Here is a 23,149-nt window from a genome sequence, read left to right as displayed (position 1 = left end):
GGAGAAAAAGCACTTAAGTATTGTTGAAATATAAACTGGTGCAGCCCTATGATAGGAGTATGGAGAATCTCAAATAATAGAAATTCCGGGGGCCAGAATGATAGCATAAGTGCTATAGGGTGTTTGCCTTGCATGCTGCAGATTGGGGGAGGGACCTGGTTCAATTCCCAGCATCCCATATGGTCCCCCAGCCTGCTAAGGGCAATTTCTGAGTGCAGAGCCAGGAGTAACCCTTGAGTGCTGCTGGGTCTGGCCCAGAAATCAGTCAATCAATAAATTAAAAAAGTTAAAAAAAAAAGTCCCATTTACAGCACCACAAAAAATTAGTAAAATAGTTTGGAGTCAACTTAACTAAAGAAGTGAAAGACCTATACCAAAAAAGAAAAAAAAAAAAAAAAAGAAACACTTCAAGAAATAAAAGAGGATACAAAAAATTGAAGACATACCCTGTTCATGGATTAAGAGGATTAACATCATTAAAATGGCAATACTCCCCAAAGCATTGTACAGATTTAATGTAATCTCTCTAAGGATACCCATGACATTCTTCAAAGAAGTAGATTAAACACTCCTGAAATTCATTTGGAACAATAAAACATCCATGAATAACTAAAGAAACCCTAAGGTAAAGAAGATGGGAGGCATCACTTTCCCAATTTTAAATTGTACTATAATGCAATAATCATTAAAACAGCATTGTATTGAAATACAGACCCTCAGATCAATTGAGTATTCAGAGAATAACTACCAAATATACAATCAATCAATCTTTGACAATGGGGAAAGAAATGCAAAATGGAGCAAGGAAAGCCTCTTCAACAAGTGGTGTTGAGATAACTGGTCAACCAGATGCAAAAAAGGAAACTCAGACCTCTATCTCTCACCATGCATAAAGGTCAACTCAAAATGGATTAAAGACCTGCAACTATAAGGTATATAAAAGAAAACGTAGGCAAAACATTCCATGACACTGAGATGAAAGACATTTCAAGGAGGAAATACCACTGTCCAAACAAGTGGAAACAGAAGTAAATGGGACATTAAACTGAGAAACTTCTGCAATTCAAAGGAAACAGAGACTAGGGTAAAAAGTCACCCATGGAAGACTTGGAAGACATAGAAGACCCAAAGGAAGAAACTATTAATCCAATACCCATCAGATAAGGGCTAATATCTAAGATGGACAAAGTACTGACAGAACTTAACAAGAAAAAAAATCTTACTCCATCAAAAAAAAAGGAGGGGAGAAGAAATGAACAGACATTTCCTCAAAGAAAAAATCGATGACCAAAAGGCACATGAAAAAATGTTCCACATCACTAATCATCAGGGAAATGCAAATCAAAACTAGATATCATCTCACACCACAGAAACTGGCACACATCACAAAGAACAAGACCACACTGCTAACAATGGATATGGGGAGAAAAAAACTTTCATTCGCTGCTGATGGGAATGCCCTCTAGTCCAGCCTTTCTGAAAATAATATGGATATTCCTTTTAAAAACTGAAAACTGAACTCCCATGATATACCCTACACCACAAAAACACTATATAATAATGTCTTTTGCATTTCTATGTTCACTGTAGCACTATTTACAATAGCAAGAATCTGGAAAGATCCCAGATGCCTGACAACAGATGAGTGGCTCAAGAAACTGTGGTACATCTATACAATAGAACAGTATACATCTATTAGAAAAAAAGAAGTCATAAACTTTGCTTATACCTGGATAGATATAGAGACTATTATGCTGAGTGAAGTCATAGGGAGAAAGATAAACATAAAGGTCTTACTTAAAAAAAAAAAAAAGACAGTATAGTAATACTACCCAGAGATAATAGAAATGAGGGACAGAAGGATCAGCTCATGATATGAAGTTGACCACAAAGAGTTGTTAAGCGGTTAGAGAAATAACTACACTAAAGACTACCATGACAATGATAGAGAAATACAATGACTATCTCAAATACAGGCAGAGCAAGTGGGAAGAGAAATGGGGAATGTGGAGGGGTGTGTGTATTTTGACTGAAATCCAATTACAAACATGTTTATAACCATGGTGTTTAAATAAAAATTTTTAAAAATTTAGATTCTTGCCATTTCTCCAAAGCCCTCCTTACATCCTAAATGGGTCATTCTCAAACTGTAGCCATGATCTATAGTCTATAGTACTCTTAAAATTTCCCAACATTGGGCTGGGCGGTGGCGCTGGAGTTAAGGTGCCTGCCTTGCCTGCCTGCGCTAGCCTAGGACGGACCGCGGTTCGATCCCCCGGCGTCCCATATGGTCCCCCAAGAAGCCAGGAGCAACTTCTGAGCGCATAGCCAGGAGTAACCCCTGAGCGTCACAGGGTGTGGCCCAAAAACCAAAAAAAAAAAAAAATTTCCCAACATTATGTAATCACATGGGTTACACATGAACAGCAAATGCTATTCTTGTAGCATAGTGTAATCTGTATTTGGAAATATGCAGGACTGGTGAAAACCCAGCTCTATGATTCAACAGCTATGAAACCTCCGATAAGTTATTTACCCTAAGACTTCCTTATTACTTCCTTCATCTATAAACTGGAAATTTATCATAGAATACTACTGAGATTTCACCAGGGCATGTATATAGTCTTGAGTGCACTACTCAGAAGAGAATATTCAATGAATGGGAAATACTTCACAGGTCAAGATGAAGGGAGGGATATTGGACATTGTATGACTGAAACTCAATTATCAACAACTTGTACCATGTATCTCATGGTGATTCAATTAAAACAAAGGATGACCCTGTGAACAAGATAGTTTAGGACCCCAACCTGACTCATATTTTCCAGGACACTGGTCCCATATGAGAGAGACCCAGTATTTTGTCCACTAACTGATTTTTGTGCTTCACAAAGGCCAACACAGTCTAATTTATTAACAGGTAGAAACTGGAGTAAAACATGTAGAAAGAGAAATGCTGAAGTACAATATCCTGTGGTAAAATATTCAAAGACAAATAGTTCACACATACACACAATTCCATTACAATAGTTTAGAAGGCAAAATTAACAAACTTTTGGTGCAAAGCATGCTATTTTAAATTTTATTTTTTTCATTTACATTGGGTCACATCTGGTGATGCTCAGAGCTTACTCCTGACTTTGCACTCATGATCAGTCAGGGGATTAAGCGATCAAATTTGGGTCAGCCTCATATAAGGCAAAGCACCCTGTACTCTCTTCAGCCCTAAGCATACTATTTTAAACTACCACATTAAGACTATAAACTCATACTTATTGTAACTATCTGCTTTGGGGTTTTTTTGTATTTTGGGGGTGGGGTTGGGGGCTACACTTGGTGATGCTCAGGACATACTCCTTGACTCTATGCTTAGTAATTACTTCAGGCAGTATTCAGTATTCAGACAGTGATGCTCAGGACATACTCCTTGACTCTATGCTTAGTAATTACTTCAGGCAGTATTCAGTATTCAGACAGTATTCAGGTTGCCAGGAGTCAACCCAGGTTGGTTGTGTGCCAAGTACCCATTTGCTAAACTCTCTCACCAGACCCTACTCTTCATTTTTTAATAATGCAATGGTCTTCCAAAACAAGTTAAAAACCCACACAAATTAGGGGAAAAAATGAGAATCCAAAAATCAAATACATGTGATAAAACCTTACTTCAGATGCAGATGCCATGCTGTACTACTATCATGTCATAATACATCTCATAAAAATATAATCAAACCCTGATTTAAGAATAAAATTGAGGGGCTGGAGAGATAGCATGGAGGTAGGGCATTTGCTTTGCATGCAGAAGGACAGTGCTTCGAATCCTGGCGTCCCATATGGTTCCCTGAGCCTGTCATGAGTGATTTCTGAGCGTAGAGCCAGGAGTAGACCCTGAGCACTGCTAGGTGTGACCCAAAAACCAAAAAATAAAAATAAAATAAAATTAAGTGTAAGTCATACCTAGCATTATTGGTGGATCACACCTAGGACCTAAGCTACACCTCTAACAAATCCCCATAATAAAAAAATAAAATAAAATCCTGACATAATCAGTAGCAAGCTTATCTTAAAATTGTCTTACAAGTGCCACACACCCATACCCCAAACAAAAAATAACAGGTAAGGTGGTTTTGTATCAAATACAGAAATAATGCATTCAACTATTTGTGACCAAACAAGTTAGGTACTTACAGTGAGGAGAGAGGGGGAGGGAGGAGAGGAGAGGAGGGGAGAAATGGGGAAGGGAAAGGAGGGGGGGAAACGAGAGAGAGGAGAGAGAGAGAGGAGAGAGAGAGAGAGAGAGAGAGAGAGAGAGAGAGAGAGAGAGAGAGAGAGAGAGAGAGAGAGAGAGAAGGAAGAGAGAGAGAAGGAAGAGAGAGAGAGATGGGAACACAAATTTTGTAATGCAGTTAGGCCTTATACCCTGAACTTGGCTCAGGCCTCTGAAGAATGGGCATTGCCCATACACCCCTGAACAATGGATACCATCTATAGAAACAACCACAGTTGATTATAACATTACCAGGACACAAACCTCTACCAGGGAAGACCCTACCACTGCTCTGACATTGATTTACTCCAAAGAATGTTTTCAACACCTGCTTGCAGGGCAGGTCTCTCCATATCTACTGGTGAGGTGAAAACAGAGGATACTCCACGTCAATGAAAGAAATGCACAGAATCCAGAATCTTTAAATACAGGAACCTGACACCAACAACAGCTAAAGTGCGGAAAAAGCTTCACCAAGACCATGGAGAATGACTCAGGGGTTGAACAGACTGGTATTCCTGGAGCCCAGAGTCGGTCTTATGCCAATAAACTTGGCCTTCTTATAATCAGGCCAAGAATTTTTTTTTCCCCGTTTTCCTGACATTTTGCTGGGCCTATGCAAACAACGGTGATTGCCACTTCCACACCATTACTACTTTATTTTTTTTAACACATATCCTTTAAGAAAGAAAAAAAAGGTTAATGAACTTAAAAAAATAATAACTGTAGTAGAGTGCCTGTCAATGGAAGGAAGGGGGGAATTAGGGGTGGGAATGTGGCACTGGTGAAGGGGGGTGTTCTGTTTGTGACTAAAACCCAACTATAATCATGTTTGTAATCATGGTGCTTAAATAAAAAATTTACACACACACACAAAAAAAAAAAAAAAAAAAGAGAGAGAGAAAGAAAAAGAAGAAAATGCCTGTAAACAAAAAGTTAGGTAGGGGTAGGAATGGAAAATGATTGCAGTTTATGCCATTTTCGTGCCTGCCCTCAGATAGATTGAATACAACCTCCAATCTGTATTAGTCCCCATCCACTGCTTAGATGATGAAGTTGAAATCAAGAAAAGTAACTTGCTCAAGACTGCACAAGTTTGGGGCTGGAGAGAGTACAACAGGTAGGGGCAAGGCACTTGCCTCACTCATTGCCAACACCCAAGTTCTATCCCAGCATCCCATATAGTCCCCAAGAGTAAAGTACCACCAAGAGTAATTCCTGAGGGTAGAACTAGTAACCCTAACCCCTGAGCATCACTGAGTGTGGCCCCCCAAAATCAAAACAACCACATAAGTTCATGAAAAAAAATCTAATCTAATCTATTTTAACAACAGACCAAAAAAAATTTTAATAGTCTTAATGTATAGAGCTCCTGTGAATCATAAGGAAAAAATCCTCCTAAATAACTGGATGAAAATAGGAAAAAGAATATTTACAATGATATATAAATAACTAATATATTCAAAAGTAAAGCCTCTCAGATATTATAACATCTGGGGTTACAAAGTGAGGAAATGGGTACTCATAAGCTACTATGTTATATATCTGCGTAGCATCTTTGGAAGAAATTTTTATCTGTATCATTTTACCAATTCCTTTTCTAGAATCCCAAAGAAGCAAATATGAAATATCTAAAAAGCATACTCATTGCAGTTGTTCCTGTAAACCTGAAACACTATAAAGAAACTGTCCAACATGAAGTAGTTGCAACAAATCACTGAACACCTACACCTATCTGGTGCAACTATATATAAAAAGTAAATCAAGTGAATTGACCTAATTAGGGGAATGAAAAAAAAATTAAACTCACAGAATAGATTTTCAAAACATTTAAGAAAAAAAAAATCAGGCACCAAAGTACAATGAATAAGGTATTTAATTTCCATGTCCACGTTTAATCCCTGGTACTGTACATGATCTCACTGGTCCTATACAAACCTAGTGGTATCTGAGCTCTACTATAAATAGAGCTAGGAGTAAGCCCTGAGCACTGCTGGACTGTGGCATCAACCCAAAATCAAATATAATAAAAGTGAAAACAAAACAAAAAAACAAACATCTGTACACATATCAAAAAGGGCTTTTTTTTTTGAGCCACACTCGGTGACACTCAGGGTTTTCTCCTGGCTACGTGCTCAGAAATCGCTGCTGGCTTGGGGGACCATATGGGATGAACGTAGGTCCATCCTAGGTTAGCCATGTGCAAGGCAAACAACCTACTGCTTGTGCCACCACTCTAGTCCCTAAAAAGTGCATTTTAAAGATTCACAAAAGTGAAACTGGCAAAGAAACTAATACTAAACTAGGGGTCCAAGGGGATACTTTTATTCCATAGAACTGAAAATGTTTCTGTGGTTTTAAGACAAAGGAAGATGTAAATAAGAATTGAAATTAAAACACTAACCAACAAGAATAAGAGTAATAATTGGAAGATTTCATATCAAAAATAGCTGACACCTATAACAATTCAACAGTCACAATTTATTGTTTACATAATGATACACCCTGAACAAAGTGAAGACAACAGACAATGACAAAACACTTACACTCCTATCACAAACTGCTATTACAGACTTTCAGTGTTTTAGCATAGTGAATGTAAAATATATAAAGAAAAACAAAAATACTCATTTCTGTGGCACAAAGCAATTACATTTTTTAAAAAGAGTTTATGGTCATTGAGTATTTCATTCTGGCACGTAAACACGCTCACAACAGAAAGCACACATCTTCCTATCCTCCCTTGAAATCTGCATGTGGGGATTACAGTATTGAAATATGCAAAAATTAAAAAGGTTTAGTGCTCAGAAACAAAGCATTTTCCTCATTTTAATGCATCATCGGGATGCAAAAGTTTCAACTCCAAAAAGCCAATCATAGGTAAATATAGTAATTTGATGACACTTTTATAATCAAACCCAATTAACATTATACTAAAATATGTGTGTGCAAATAAATATAACATCTATTTTAGAAGAAAGGGTGCCTTGGTGAAAAATATCTACTTGATGCACATCATGTACAAAACTTTATATAAAATGTTTTAACTATTTTCAATGAAATTCCATGCTCACAATCTCATCTGAAAACTGTACTTTTTCAGATAAATAGGTCTACCTGTTTAAAGTTTCTGTCCCAAACCATGGCTAAGGCAGCTCTCTGTCCAAAGGCTCATTTTCCCACCCACTCTATGTCACTAACAGTAATACAGACAAATACCACACAGATATAATCTGGCATGCCTATGTGTTATTACCTGGAGCTCTGTTCTGTGTGAAATGGGATAGGTTATAGTTGCTACAAAGAATACTACTTTTTCTTAAAATATATTGTTTCTCTATTCCAAATTAAGCACTTACTTAAGCATTAAGAGGCTAATAAGCCACTCCATTTGGTGTCACTATTAATAGCCCTATAAGAAAGAACTCTGTATTGGAACAGTTAGAAAAGTTTCCACTGAATTAATAGTGCATCCTTTACCTGCATAGAATCAATTTGGCTTAATAGCTCTTTGCCCCCAGAACATTAGTCTGGAGTTCAAATATGCTCTTAAAGGTCCATCTCTAATATGCAAAAACATCTCATATACATAATATGAGGATATACAGAATAAAAAGTTGTTATAAATCTATTGAGTTTTGCAGCATTTATCATTTGGAGTAGCTGCGAAGATTGAGGTGGAAATAAAAAAGGGGAAATCTAGTGGTAATGAAGTTCAGTTGGTCAAATACTTTACTCTAGCAGCAAAGTCAACTGCAATGACCTGGTACCTCTAGCTCATTATATTACAAGCACTGAGGATTCGAAGCTCAAAAGGTGAAAAATGGAATACCCTTAGAAAAGGGAAACAGTCTTGAGGCAACAATTGTAGATTTGTAAATATATATTCTATACGCACACAATTGTGTGCAGAACATTTTATAGACTTACATATTCATTCACAAGATGCCCTGCAGTGTAGTTCAAAAGGCCTTTACAAGGAAAAAAATGATTCTAGTATAGGCCCTAGAGTTCACACCATCGGTATACGAAACATGTGCATATATTCACATAATGTAAACTTTTTCAACAAAACAATTATTAACAGTTAGATTAAACAATTTTATCAATCAGTAATGTAACATTTTTTACAATGGAAAATAACAAATAGTACACAACTAGGTTTTAAATTCACACACACACAAAAAGATGTTTAGCGTGGCAAACAATAAAGCTCAGATTCCAGAGTAGGGGACAATATCAAAACTTTGCCTGGAACGCAATTTCACTATTGCATCAATTTTAGAAAAATAGACTCAGAATGACATGCTGCTATGGATTTTCTGAATATCAACCCATATGTCTATCTTTTTCCTCTTTTGTTTCCAGCTGGAGGTTTCTTCAATTGAATGGGTGTTCCTCCTGTTCCAAAACCTGCAGAGGCAGGATTGGACACCCCAAATGTCAAACCAGCAGATGCCGTGATGCCAGGATTGCTGAAGTTAAACCCAGATGTACTTGAGCTGCCAAAGCCTTATGTTTGGGAAGAAAATATTCATATCAGAAGTTAAATCAACAACAACAAAACAAACAAAAAACCCAACCAACAAAGAACCCAAAACATATAAAAAATATGAACCTAAGTTTTTAACTCTAATATATAATCTATAATAAATAGCAAATAACATAAAGCCCTGAACTTAATAAGGACAATAATCTAGCTGAACAACTCAATGGCACCTTTAGAAATAGAAGTTCAGTGATAACAGGACAAAAGAGATAGGTTAAATCTGAATAACAATCAGAACTTCAAACTGCTGAAGACTATTAATTAAATCTGCTGTGGTGGCGGTTCTCTTAATTCCTCAAATCTATCAACATTTAAGAAACTTTTACAACCTTCAGACCCATGTTGGCAATTGTAAGTCCTCCCCATTACAGCCTCTACCCATCATTTTCAATACAATGAAAACAAAGAATAATGCCTGCTGTTTTGATTTTCTTTTTTTTTTTGGTTTTTGGTTTTTGGGCCACACCCAGCAGTGTTCAGGGGTTACTTCTGGCTGTCTGCTCAGAAATAGCTCCTGGCAGGCATGGGGACCATATGGGACACCAGTCTTCGAACCAACCACCTTTGGTCTGGATCGGCTGCTTGCAAGGCAAACGCTACTGATGGAACTACTAATCTTAAACACTATTTAATATCAAACACTGCTTAATCTTAAGTAAAATTTCCTTCAATGCTCTGCTCTCACTTAAAATACAATCTAATCAAGAGGGCTAGAGATGGACCCTGATTCGGTTCCTGGCATCCCATATGGTCCCCAGAGCCTGCTAGGAGCGATTTCTGAGCACAGAACCAGGCGTAACCCCTGAGGTCCACCGGGTGTGAATCAAAAGATAAAACTTAAAAAAAAAAATCAGTAACTGTCAGTAATTCAGACACAGTTATTTCTCACTAAAGCACTGCACACTAAAACAAGCATTTTCAAATATAGATAAAATGCAAAAAGACTCAAAAATGAATAAAGATGTCAATCATTTAATAGACTAGTGGTCTTAAAACCAAACAAATGAATACATTTCTCTTAAGTGTATTCTAGATAAAAGAATAAAAACTGGGTTAAATTTTATGACGATGGACTTACTAGTTTTTATAGTAACAGAAATGTTTAATTATGAAACTAGTCTTTGGGTTCAAAAGAATTTCTACTACTTAGTGAATACTGCATATATTAATTTAGTTTACCAAACTAATGTTATGTTAGAAATGTTTTACATACCTGACCTTTAAATTTAACATTTAAGGGAGGTAAAGCTATATAATTAGTTCAGCTTGCATGCTTCATTCAGGAATAAACACTGCTTCAGGGATCCTTTTTAAAAAGTGGAAATAAATTAATTTGCACCTTTAAATTTGCCTGAAATCCAGGCAGAAATACACAAACCTGCACTAAGACTTCCTGAGGATTTATTTGTTGTTCCAAATCCAAATGTAGAGGCCCCTGTGGTGCTGCATCCAAAACCAGAGCTAGTTCCAAATCCTAGTGGAGGGTGATAGAGAAATATACAATGGTATGTAAAACAAGGTAAAGGACACTGACAACTAAAATCATTTTAAGTTTCACAATATAGAACTGAGAAACATGGCCTTATGGAAATTCTAGCCTTTCTGAAGACCAATTAAATCTGAAGATATTTTTATCTAGTTGGATGGTGTTTATGACCCATTAGTAAGTTTTAAGGAACAAGGCCATAACAACCCTCCCAAATGAGACTAAAATTTGGCAACCACTGGATTACAATTTTAGCTAAATAGGCATACACAACAGGGGGAGGCGTGCTAAATTCATAATAAGCATATTTAAATATTATTTATTAAATAAATGCACAATTTAAACATCAAGTACAAGTTAATTTAACTCTGCTTTTTACCAATGAAAAATGGCCTAACTACATCATTATGGATCACTTTACTCAATGCGCTAAACACCTTTAGTAGTACTAACCAAATGCAACAGTATTTTTGTTGTTTCTGGGGTAGAAACATACTTTTTTCTTTGTAACAGTACTGTCACAGTTTTTTTTTTAAAGCATATGAAATATATAAGGAAATTTTGGTTATTAAGATTTTTATTGTATTTACATAAGAAATAATAAACTCTTAAGAGGATGGAAGCTGAATTATAGGTGATAGGAATTATATTGTCTACCCTATTTCAAATTAATCAAGTCTAGTCTATGAAGTAAAATAATACAGAGGCTTCCCTTCTTACAATGATTAAGATAATTTAATAGGGGACCCACATTCATTATTTGACAGTGCACTTGTCACAATACAAGCAACTTCTATAGAATTGTGCATGCCTTTGTATTTAGGATGTTTTTGTAGAAGACTTCCCTTGCTTATTAGTATTAATTTAGGAAACTATTAAAATAGATTGCTTATATATACATCTACGCATAATGCAAACAGACTCAGAATGAACTAAGTCAAGCTATTTATAATGAAATTAAGGCCCCCATTTAAAGTGTTTATTTTTAAAAAGATGATTGAAAAGGTATATTCAGAATTAGCATGGCCTCAAAAGTGCTATTAACACTACTAATTTTAAAATGTTATATTACGCTAAGGAACTTTCAAGCTCATATTTTAGCATATAGTTTTATAAATAGAAACATCCCTACCATTTAACTTTAAGATTTACTGTTAAAAAATAAATAAAATGATTTCAAGTTCTAAATCTAAGAAAACTTGTTTGGAGAATCCTTTAGGCAAGCTGGAACCTTAACTTCCAAAACAGCAGGAACTTCTTAGAAATTTGTTACAGGCTTGTGTCAAATTAAATGTATAAGAGACCAATGCAATATTAGAAAAATTAAAGTGTACCTCCAAGGTTCGAAGAACCTAAGCCACTTGATTGCAAGCCAGTGCCAATACCTGAGCCGAAAGGCGTTCCAAAACTAACTCCCAGAGATGGCTGTGGCCCTGGTATAGAAGGGGGAAAATGGGGGAAAAAACAAATTTGCCTTACTCTTTCAAGATTAAAGTTTTTTATGAAATTATTTTAAAGATAAACAGTGATTACTTTTACAAACTCTTAATTGTTAAAACTTTGTTTTCAGGGTTTCTCCCAAGTCTAATTTATCTGTTGCAACTGATTTAACTATAAAAAAAAAATTTTTTTTTTACTTCTTCAGTTCTGGATAATTAAAAAAGGTTCATTTCACTGAAAACTTTAAGTTTTACCCTCAAATTTAAAATAAATTTGAAATCTTTATTGTATTTGTAAGTTATAGTGCTTCTTGTTTTGCTTCTAAAATGATTTTAGATCTCCCCACTTGTTTTCTAGCAAAAATATTGGTATAATCAATAAAAAATTTAACTTTTTTAAAAGAACAAGCTCATCACCATTAGAGTAAAGTCTCAACAGATCAAGAGACTTGACTCTAACATTATCAAACTATCATGTTACTTATAAGTAACGAAAAAAAACTAGGCAAGGTTTCTTTTAAGAAGGATCATCTATAAAATATGTAGATAAAAAACAAGACAATGTTTTATTTTATTAAATTTATTGGTCATTTTAAAGCAAATCAATTACATCGTAACATGACAATTCCAACTTGTTCACAAGAAGTGGTAACTGAGTTCTACTAAGCTGTGCTACATTACACCACTTACCACCTGATTAAATACGATAATGAACATTTACAAAGGCACCACTGTGGACCTTGACAGCTTCAATACATTCAAGATTTCAATTCAGAAGTTTATTTCCAACACTTTGGAAAAATGTACTCGGATGCGAAAAGATCAATCACCATTCTCTTTCCCATTTATCACCTTACAGAACGTGGCTGAGTTTGTTTGGCAAGAATAGCATCAAACTTCTAGCCTCTCTTTTAGACTATGCTTTTAAAAAGTAAGAATACAAAAATCTAAAAATCTCTCAATAATTTATGAAAATTATTCACTAATTTCATAGTACAATCTTCAGTCTTGTCTTTTTTAAGCACAATGATCAGTGCATCTCATGAGGAAACTGTCAAAGTGATACAGACTGAAATTTAAACTTTTCCAAAAAAAAGCATTTCAAGTTATTCAATAAAGAATGAGGTTTGTATATTGAAAAGATAGTGTGAAAAAAAAGAATACTGTAGAACCACATTTTGCTACACTAGGACAGAAACTAGTCTATTGAAATAACTTCAATCCAGAAAATAAAGAATAAAAACTAACAGCAGCCAAAGTTCCTAAACTACTACTAAAAAATGAATTTTAAAAAGACTTCAACCTTTATCAGGGCCAGAGAGATAGTACAATGGGTAGCATACACTTGTCTTGCACATGGCCAATCCAAATTCAATCCCTGCCATCCCAGAGGGTCTCCCAAACCTGCCAGGAATAATTCCTGAGTGCAGAGACAGGAGTTACCTCTGAGCACAGCCAAATGTGATCCCCCCCCAAAAAAAAATAATAGACTTTATATCCAGTCTGATCCAATTAAGAATAAAATTACAGCTTAGCAGCCATTTGAAAATTTAACCAGATTTGGGGGGGGGGAATGAAAAGCTTTCTTACTTCTAACAAAAATATGTAAAAAACACATGTCTAGTTTCTTTCACACTGAGAGACTAAAGTGTCACATGATAACAAGAGGCACTGCTGGTGGAAGACCTTAAAGAATATGCACACCACAGCCCTCAGCTCTATCTGTGTTACTCAAACAACATACTGATTGTTGTCTGGATCTGTTTTTAAGAGCAACTCCAATCATCAATATTTAGGACACATTTAATCAAGAATTCTAACAATGACAAGACTTTCCATTGCACAATAGGTACATATTTTGAGCTTTGTACCTTCACACAAATTCTGAAGGCAGCATTCTTTATAAAACTAGTAGGTAAAATGTAGAACATTTTTAATAGTAAAAACTCATGATAAATATATCTCATGCCAAAGTATTAGCATTATATTATACTTTGGCCACCATATAATTTCACTATTAGAACACAGAATCTAAACCTTTCTGGAAGTTAAGTAAACAACTCAAAACGTGTTCCAAATTCTGAATATTTCATTCAATGAAAGGCTCTCAATTTAATAAGTAAAACCAAGTTTTTGTAGTAATATATTCTAATGATTGCCCAAAGTGAAATCTTCATGTAGAGTAACATTGTACAAGTTACCAAATAATATACTTAATATACCCACACACAACAAAATTGAGATTAGCACTATAACTCATTTTTTCAGAGTAAATTCCACTTTCTTAAAAGTAAAACTGCAATCACAGGAAAAGGAATAAAGTGCTAAATTTTAATAATTTACAATGGCCACTCAAAATATTTAATATAATTAATATGACTATTTCTAGGTCCTATTTTTAAAATAATTTTGCTTCGAAGACAAAAAAAACTCCTTTTCCCCAATTTGAAATTTTTTACTGATTTAATGGGGGATGTTCCTTTGGTTATTAAATACAATGAAATCACAAACCCACAAGAAAGTAAAGTTAAACACTGAAAATTGCCTATTTAATAACACTTTAATTCTCCAAACCTATACTAGAAGTTAGAAAATAGCAATTCCTAACAAAATGTCTTAGTTCTTCTTAAAAACAGCAGCCTGAATCATAAGAGAAAAGTTTGACTATGTAAACATCAATAACTTTTAACAGTCAAAATGCAACAAAACTAAAATCCCAGTATGTTTAACTTCAAAGCATACTAAATCAAAATTATACTTGAAAGCCGAATAAAAATGTCTTCAACTTTCTAAAAGGCTTCAAGAAACACTGGTGGACAAGTATTCAAGATCTACTGATATGAACTGATGCTCATTTCACATATTAAATAGCTTGCTGGTTCTTCAATTCTTTTTAGCTTTTTAGAACCAATAAGCATGTATCACAAAGGTCTAAAAAAAATCATATATATTTTTTATGACCAGGAAATCATTAAGACCATACTTCCCTATTTCCAAGACTACAAAGGAACCACCTTTAGGCTGGAACAATGGTACATAATACATAAGGTAGGGTGCTTGCCTTGCACATGGTGAACCTGAATTCGATCCCTGGCACCCTATATGGTCCCCCCTGAGCACTACCAGGAGTGATCCCTGAGCACAGAGCCAGGATTAAGCCCTGAGCACAGCTTGGTGTGGCCCCCAAACCCAACCCAAATAAGCAAATGAACCACCTTTGAATGTAACAGAAAAATGTGTTTTTGTTTTCGTTAATTAAGTCAGGAATTACATGCAAATAAAAGCAGAGAACCTATCAACTCAAATCTTACAAGGGCCAAACTGACAAAAAAACAGAGCACAAACTAATTACTTTCATGTTGATGGCCTTTAAGATCATCTTGGGGAAAAAAAACCAAACCAGCACTTAAAAGTATTTCATCCCAAAATTTCATTTACAAAAACTGGTACTAAAACAAGATCACAAAGTTACAGGACATAAGAACCAGCTGCTAAATACAAAGCACAATGTAATAAGTAGGGACACTTTTAAATGGGTTCTAACTCATAAAATTACTACACCTGTCTCTACCAAAGCACATGTATTTTCATCCTGGGATGAGATGTGACTAACTGAACATTCTGCATTATAAAAGCATAATGACCTAATGTGCCTGGAAGTAAGGTATGTCTTTTATTTAAGGAAACAAAAGAGAAAAGGAAAAATGAAAACTATCGAACTTTCAGTTCTAAAAATTTATACCACTTAAAATGAAAATACTGTAGAAATTATAACTTCTGTCACCTAATAAGAAAGCCCTTATACAGGGCCAGAGTGCTAGCACAGAGGGTAGGGTGTTTGCCGAGCAAGTGGATGACCTGGGTTTGATTCCCAGCATCCTATATGGTCCCCCGAGCCTGCCAGGAGTAACCTCTGAGCACTGCAAGGTGTGGCCCCCAAACAAAACAAAAACAAAAATAAAAACAACAAAAAGGAAGCCCTTATAATGTCTTTAAAATAGCACAGAACATAGAAAGGAGTTTCTCCAAAGACTGGCAAGAGTCTCAGACAAAATTAAAGTACATGAGCACAAAAAGCTCAAGATGACTATACTAAATTAAGTGAATACTCTTCACCATCACCAGAAAATAAATCTCTTCTTTCTATGAATACTTCTCTATCTTTCAAAGCTAGCACATAGTAGGCAATTAATAGAATGAAAATATATAAGTCAGTAAGTCCAAAATATGAGTGAAAACCTACAAATCTCTCTAGATGACCCTCGGAAGTTTTTTAAAAAAAAAAAGTGCAAATAACTCTAACAGGTGGGTTTTTTCTAATTTAGCTGCACGACAGATATAATTGATAAACAATGGAATTTTCTCATTTTATAATCAGCTCGTTAATAATGATCACTGAAGATATAATGACTTCTATAATCTTATGTGAGCTCCCATTTACATGGGCCCAGTCACGGAATGTGAAGGATTTGGTATAAATCCATCACCAACCTCTAACTGATGATGAGCTGAGTCCATCAATTCCAAATGTGAAGAACAATTTTTTCTTGGTGGAGGTGGGAAGTAGAGGGCGTCTCCTAAGCAGTGCTCCAGGGCTACACCTGGCAATCCTTGACTAACCAGGCCAGACAGTTCAAAGCTGATCTGAAAGTGCTTTAGGGGGGACCATGTGGCACCAGAAATTGAACTGTGGTCCCTGGCGTGCAGGCAAGGCATGCACATTTCTGACTCTGGAGCCATTTCCCTAAGCCCACAGAAAATAATTTCAAGTGGCCATTAGTGAAAACCAAGAAGTCTTCCCTAATTTGAGGCATTCTGGATATAATCTAGGTATGTGTGATGTTCACTTTTTGTACTGTAATTTAAAGAATCCTTAGAATTTTTCAAAAATGAAAATTTTTTGGGTGGGACTGGAGCAGTGGCGCAGTGGTAGGGCAATTGCCCTGCACAAAGCTGACCTAGGATGGACCGCAGTTGGATCCCTTGCATCCCATATGGTCCCCCAAGCCAGAAGCAATTGCTGAGAGCATAACCAGGCATAACCCCTGAGTGTCACCGGGTGTGGCCAAAAAGAAAATAAAAAAACAAAAACAAAAAGTCAAATTTCTTCAAACACATAAAGGAAAAAATCACTACCTATTAAGAATTAATTTTTCTATGTAAAATTTCAAATTTGACAAAAAAAAGAATTGCAGCAATAAAACATTAATTTCTGAAAGACCAAACCAAATACTAGACAAGAACCACAAAAAGGTTTCTCACATTCATAGATGAGGAATTAAACCAAAGATTAAATTAACTATCTGCTTTCCAGTGTCTTGCCAATCCAATCATTTTCATCTGCCCAATTTCCAAACAGCTTAACATGCAATCCATAGCATCTAAACGTCTTTTTCCTTATCCTACTATTGTTCTGTTCATTTTGAAAAGATACTAACTCTAATAAATGTTAGTATTTAATTCTAGTATGTACTTTCTTTCAAATTTGGTTTAAAAAGCCTGTACTCTTCCCAGGCAATATAAATACAAACAACCGACTTACTAATTTTCAACACCTCAGTCAATAAAAATGTACTTCATCCTAAATATTCGTAGTATGAAATCACTAGTAAGAGGAAACAAGAATGCACCATCTTTCAGAACCATATAGGAAAAATGCAACATATGGCTGACTCTAAATAATACAGTCAGGATTTTAGGATGCCATTCTTAAATGTAATTCAGTAGTGAAACACCATGTACTAAAGGGCAATAATAGCAACACAGCCAGTGACATTTAGTAAATTCACAATATTCCATATCTAACTGATGTATAATTATTGCTAAGACTACCCTGCATTTTATATCAGGTATAGGTTTAGAATTGTGTCCATCACAATTTTGATTGTATTGAAATAGTTATTTGAGAAATTTCTTCAGTGCTAACACAAAAGGAAGACTTATAAAATACACAATAAACGTTCTGCATTTGCACAGTAAGAAGCTATAACTTGAATGCATTCAGACCTGGAGCAGGCTGTTGCTGCTGTGTAAGTGTCGCAGCCATGGCAACGGCTGCTGCATTTGGCATGTTGCTGAAAGGGGTGGGACCAGTAGTGACTCTGGGTGCATTCTGCCACTTCTTTGTTTCTGCTCGCCTGGCTTCAAACACATCTACAGCATCTCCCAAAAGCGTTTTCCTGTAGCCAAGGTACTGGTCTTTGAGTACCTAAAGGAATTAAAAAAAAAAAAAAAAAAAAAAAACTTGTGTTGACTTTGGTGATATATGTACACACAGAACAAAATAGATTACCAAAGACAGATTAAAGACAGTTTCATTAGCAAAATAGTCCACCTAAGGTGTAAGTGAAAAAAAGGGCTAGTGTTTGAAACTAGAAGTTTGAGAGTTGTATCAAGTCTTTAAATATTTTTTTTCTCATTTTTGTCAGTTCTATAATTAAATCCTTAACAAATTTTGCTTTTCTGAGGCCTTCTTTAAAAATAAAAGCTGGGGGGCAGGGAGAAAAAAGTAAATAAAAGCTAAAGGGGAAAAAAAAGTACAGAGTAAATAACAGCAGAAAAAAGGCAGTGGAAAGCTAATGGACAAAATACACATTTCTTCAGCAAACAAACAAACCTGCAAGGGAAAATGAAAACACAAAGGAAAAAGGGAGACATGAAAAACCCTAAAGCAGGGGTGGCGAACATGTTCGACACACAAAGAGCCAAAATTTTAAACTCTGAGAGTCAAAGAGCCACACCACACAGTGACTTGCCAAAACAGACAAACACTCACACAAAAGCACATAATTTTAACAATAATATATTAAACACACAAGAGGCAAAGAGCCGCATTCATTTTGGCTGGGAGCCACATACGGCTCGCTTGTTCGTCACCCTGCCCTAAGGATTCAGAGACATAGAAACCAATTATCATGTGTAAACCTTTTGGGATACAGACTCAAATAGAACTAGATAGGGTCAGAGAGATAGCAGGGAGGTTAGGCATTTGCCTTGCATGCAGAAGGACGGTGGCTGGAATTCCAGCATCCCATATGGTCCCCCAAGCCTTCCAAGAGCGATTTCTGAGCATAGAGCCAGGAGTAACCCCTGACCAGACAAATAGTACTGGAGGTTATGCATTTGTCTTGTATGTGTCTGATCCCAGTATATCTTGAAAAATCCCAAGGGACATTTGTGAAGAAATACAAGAATAGCCACTGTGCACTGTTGTTGTACCACCACCATCCAAAAAATACACAAGATTATTAGATTATTTAGGAAAAGTGAACAGTACCTACAGATTTAAACTGAGGATTTCTGTACTAAGATTTATTGACACATGGCATACTATTTAAGAATTAAGGGGCCAGAAAGATAGCATGGAAGTAAGGCGTTTGCCTTGCAATCAGAAGGTCGGTGGTTCGAATCCCGGCATCCCATATGGTCCCCCGAGCCTGCCAGGAGAGATTTCTGAGCATAGAGCCAGGAAGAACCCCTGAGCGCTGCCGGGTGTGACCGAAAAAAAAAAAAAAAAAAGAATTAAATTATATATCTGGGGTTTACTTCTAAATAATATAGTATGGTGGTACAGTTATAATGTTTAAATCAGGATAACTGCTAAAATTGGCCCATGAGCACACAAGAGTTCTGTAAATTATTTATTCTGTTAAGTTGTGTATAAGTTGTTCATAAAGAAAAATTCTATTAAAATATTTCAATGGCAAAAACAGGCACCATGGTTAAAACAAATAGCAGACTAAGAAATGTTATTTATAATAATTAAAAGCTTTTGTGAAGGTATCAGTATTTTGTGTTTAATTTCCTTTGCTTATTTAAATAATGTATTAAAGAATATACAAACTTTTAATTCTTTTCTAGACAAAAAAAAACCTTTCTTTTTTTTGGGGGGGGGGGGTTTGGGCCACACCTAGTGACACTCAGGGGTTACCTTCTGGCTCTGTGCTCAAAAATTGCTCCTGGCTTGGGGACCATATGGGATGCTGGGGGATCAAAATGCGGTCCATGTTGGGTCAGCCGCACACAAGGCAAACACCCTATCGCTGCGCCACCACTCCTGCCCCAGAAAAAAACTATTTTAAAAAAGAAAACTAGGAAAACTGTATAGTAAGAAGTGGGGTATGTGAACAACTTTGATACCAAAAGCAGACAGAAATGCCACAGAAAGTATACAGGCCCATATCCTTAATGAACACAGATGCAAAGACACTTAACAAAATTCTAGCAAGTAGGATCCAACGACTCATCAAGAAGGTCATAACCATGATCAAGTCAGATTTATTCCAGATATGCAAGTATGGTTTAACATATACAAGTCACTCAACATACTACGCCATATCAACTAAAGGAAAAGTAAAACTCATATGATCATATCAATAGATGAAGAAAAAGCATTTGACAAGGTTCAATAAAAATTCATTCTAAAAAAAAAAAAACAAACAAACCTCTCAACAAGATGGGAATGGGAGGAACTTTTCTCAATATAGTCAAAGCCATTTACCACAAGCCCATGGCAAATATTATTATACTCAATGGGGAAAAACTAAAGGCTTGTCCTCTAAGACCTATTACAAGGCAAGGTTGCCCCCTCTTGTTACTTCTACTCAACATAATACTGGAAGTATGTGCCATTACAATCAGGCAAAAAAAAAAAAATTATCAAGGGCATCTATACAGGAAAGGAAGAAGTCAAGCTCTCACTGTTTGCAGATGACTATACTGTAGACTGATACTATATAGAAAATCCTAACAACTCTACCAAAAAGCTTCTAAAGACAATAGTAAAGTATAGTATAGTAAAATGGCAGGCTACAAAATTAACACTCAAAAAGTCCATGGTGCTTTTAAATAGAAAAATAAAAAGGAATAGGAGCCGGAGAAATAGCATGGAGGTAGAGCATTTGCCTTGCATGCAGAAGGACGGTGGTTCGAATCCTGGCATCCCATATGGTCCCCCGAGCCTGCCAGGAGCGATTTCTGAGCACAGAGCCAGGAGTAATCCCTGAGCGCTGCTGGGTGTGACCCAAAAGCCAAAAAATAAAAATAAATAAAAAGGAATAAAGAGATATTAAAAATACAATTTTGGGGCCAGAGGTGGAGCAAGCGGTAAGGCGTTCTGCCTTGCGCGCGCTAGCATACGATGGACTATGGTTTGATCCCCTGGTGTCTCATATGGTCCCCCAAGCCAAGAACGATTTCTGAGAGCATAGCCAGGAGTAACCCCTGAGCATCACTGGGTGTGGCCAAAAAAACAAAAACAAACCAAAAAATACAATCTTATTCACAACTGTTCCTCAGAAAATCAAGTATCTTGGAGTCAAATTAACTAAAGGTGAAAAATCTATGCAAAGAAGACTATAAAATATGGCTTCAAGAAATAAAAGAGGACACAAGGAAATGGAAACATATACCCTGCTCATAGATTGGGAGGACTAATTAACATGACTAGATAGATGGCAATACTTCCCAAGCACTATACAGATTTAATGCAAGTTCCTTTAAAGATAACCATGACAGTTTTCAAAGTGGATCAAACACTCCTGAAATTCATTTGGAACAATAAACACCCATGAATAGCTATAGCAATTCTTTTTTTTTTTTTTTTTTTTTTGTGGTTTTTGGGCCACACCTGGCTATGCTCAGGGGTTACTCCTGGCTATTTGCTCAGAAATAGCTTCTGGCAGGCACTGGGGACCACATGGGATACCAGGATTCGAACCAACCACCTTTGGTCCTGGATCGGCTGCTTGCAAGGCAAACACCGCTGTGCTATCTCCCCTGGCCCAAGCTATAGCAATTCTTAAAAAAGATGGGAGACATCACTTTCCCCAACTTTAAATTATTCTGTTAGGCAATAGTCATTAAAACAGCATGTTACTAGAAGATAGGCCCTCAAGTCAATGGAATAGACTTGAGAATTCTGAGACTGAACCCCAAGTATACAATAAGGTGGAGCAAGAAAAGCCTCTTCAATAAGCAGTGCTGGGAAAACTTGTCAACTACACACAAAAAGTAAACTCAGATATCTCTTTAACACTGTGCACAAAGGTCAAATCAAAATAGATTAAAGACCTTGATATCAGTCTTGAAACCATAGGTACAAAGAAGAAAATGTATACAAAACACTCCATGCCATTGAGACTAAAGGCATTTTCAAAGAGGAAACACCACTGTCTAAGAAGCGGAAGCAGAGCTAAACAAATGGGACTATAACTACGTTAAACTGAGAAGCTTCTGCACTTCAAAGGAAAGAGTGACTAGGATACAAAGGCTACCACATCGTGGGAGAAACTGCTCACCCAATTAACCATCTGATAAAGATTTAATATCAAATATATACAAAGTACTGGCAAAACGTAACAAGAAATAAATATCTAATCTTATCAAAAAATGGGAAGAAATGAACAGACATTTTCTCAAAGAAATACAGATGGCCAAAAGGCACATGAAAAAAATCTTCCATACAAATTAAAGCAACTCTGATGTAACATCTTTTTGTTTTGTTTTGTTTTTGTTTTTGGGTCACACCCAGCAGCGCTAAGGGGTTACTCCTGGCTCTATGCTCAGAAATCACTCCTGGCAGGCTCGGGGACCATATGGAATGCCAGGATTCGAGATTCGAACCACCATCCTTCTGTGTCTAAAGCAAACGACTTAGCGCTGTCACAGATCACAAAGAACAAGAACCAGTGCTGGGGTGGATGTGGGGACAAAGAAACTCTCATTTACTGCTGACAGAAATGTCCTCTAGTCCAGCCTTTGTGGACTAGGAAAACAATACTGATATTCCTCAAAAAAAAAAAAAAAACCCAAAAACTGAAAATCTGATCCAGCAATACCACTCTAGGGATATTTATACCTAGAAACACAAAACCGTAATACAAAAATGCCCTTTGCACTCCTATGTTCACCACAGTAAAATATACAATAGCCAGAATCTGGAAACAACACAGGTGCCTGGCAACACGTGAATGGCTAAAGAAACTATACATCTATATAATGGAATACTATGCAGCTGTTAGGAGAAATAAAGTCATAAAATTATACATGGATGGACCTGGAGATTATTATGCTGAGTGAAATGAGTCATAGGGAGAGGGATAGATGTACAATAGTTTCACTCATCTGTGGAATAGAAGGAAAATAAGGGACAATGTGGAGATGATATCCAGAGATAACAGAGATGAGGATAAGAGGACCAGTTCATGGGAGGAAGCTTGCCACAAAGAATAAAGCGCGGTCTACTATAAAAGTGATCGTTGGAACTAATCCCTCTGGACAAGAACTGGGTGCTGAAAGGGATTAAGTAATATGGATGGCACCCATTTCATTAACAGTAGTGCAAATCACAGTGTCATAAAAGATAAAATGCCTGCCCAGATGCAGTTTTACTGCCAGATCAGAGTTTTAAT

The 23,149-nt window shown here is 36.2% G+C and overlaps 1 protein-coding gene across 1 annotated transcript in view; it reads right to left on the bottom strand.

Moving 5' to 3' along the window:
• Positions 1-6,724: 6,724 nt before the first annotated feature.
• The window catches only part of NUP58 (nucleoporin 58), a 44,173-nt gene continuing 27,748 nt past the window's right edge, over positions 6,725-23,149 (bottom strand). Inside the window, exons 13-16 of the mRNA XM_049778349.1 lie at positions 17,745-17,946; positions 11,634-11,732; positions 10,192-10,287; positions 6,725-8,776 (exon numbers count right to left, since the gene is read on the bottom strand). Of these exons, the coding sequence (XP_049634306.1) occupies positions 8,607-8,776; positions 10,192-10,287; positions 11,634-11,732; positions 17,745-17,946 (567 nt within the window). The 3' untranslated portion in view covers positions 6,725-8,606. The remainder of the gene's footprint in view (positions 8,777-10,191; positions 10,288-11,633; positions 11,733-17,744; positions 17,947-23,149) is intronic.

The sequence above is a fragment of the Suncus etruscus genome, chromosome 8, assembly GCF_024139225.1.
Source record: "Suncus etruscus isolate mSunEtr1 chromosome 8, mSunEtr1.pri.cur, whole genome shotgun sequence".
Taxonomy (NCBI): Eukaryota; Metazoa; Chordata; class Mammalia; order Eulipotyphla; family Soricidae; genus Suncus; species Suncus etruscus.
The sequence above is the reverse complement of the archived record's forward strand: the minus strand, read 5'-3'. Positions and strand labels throughout refer to the sequence as shown.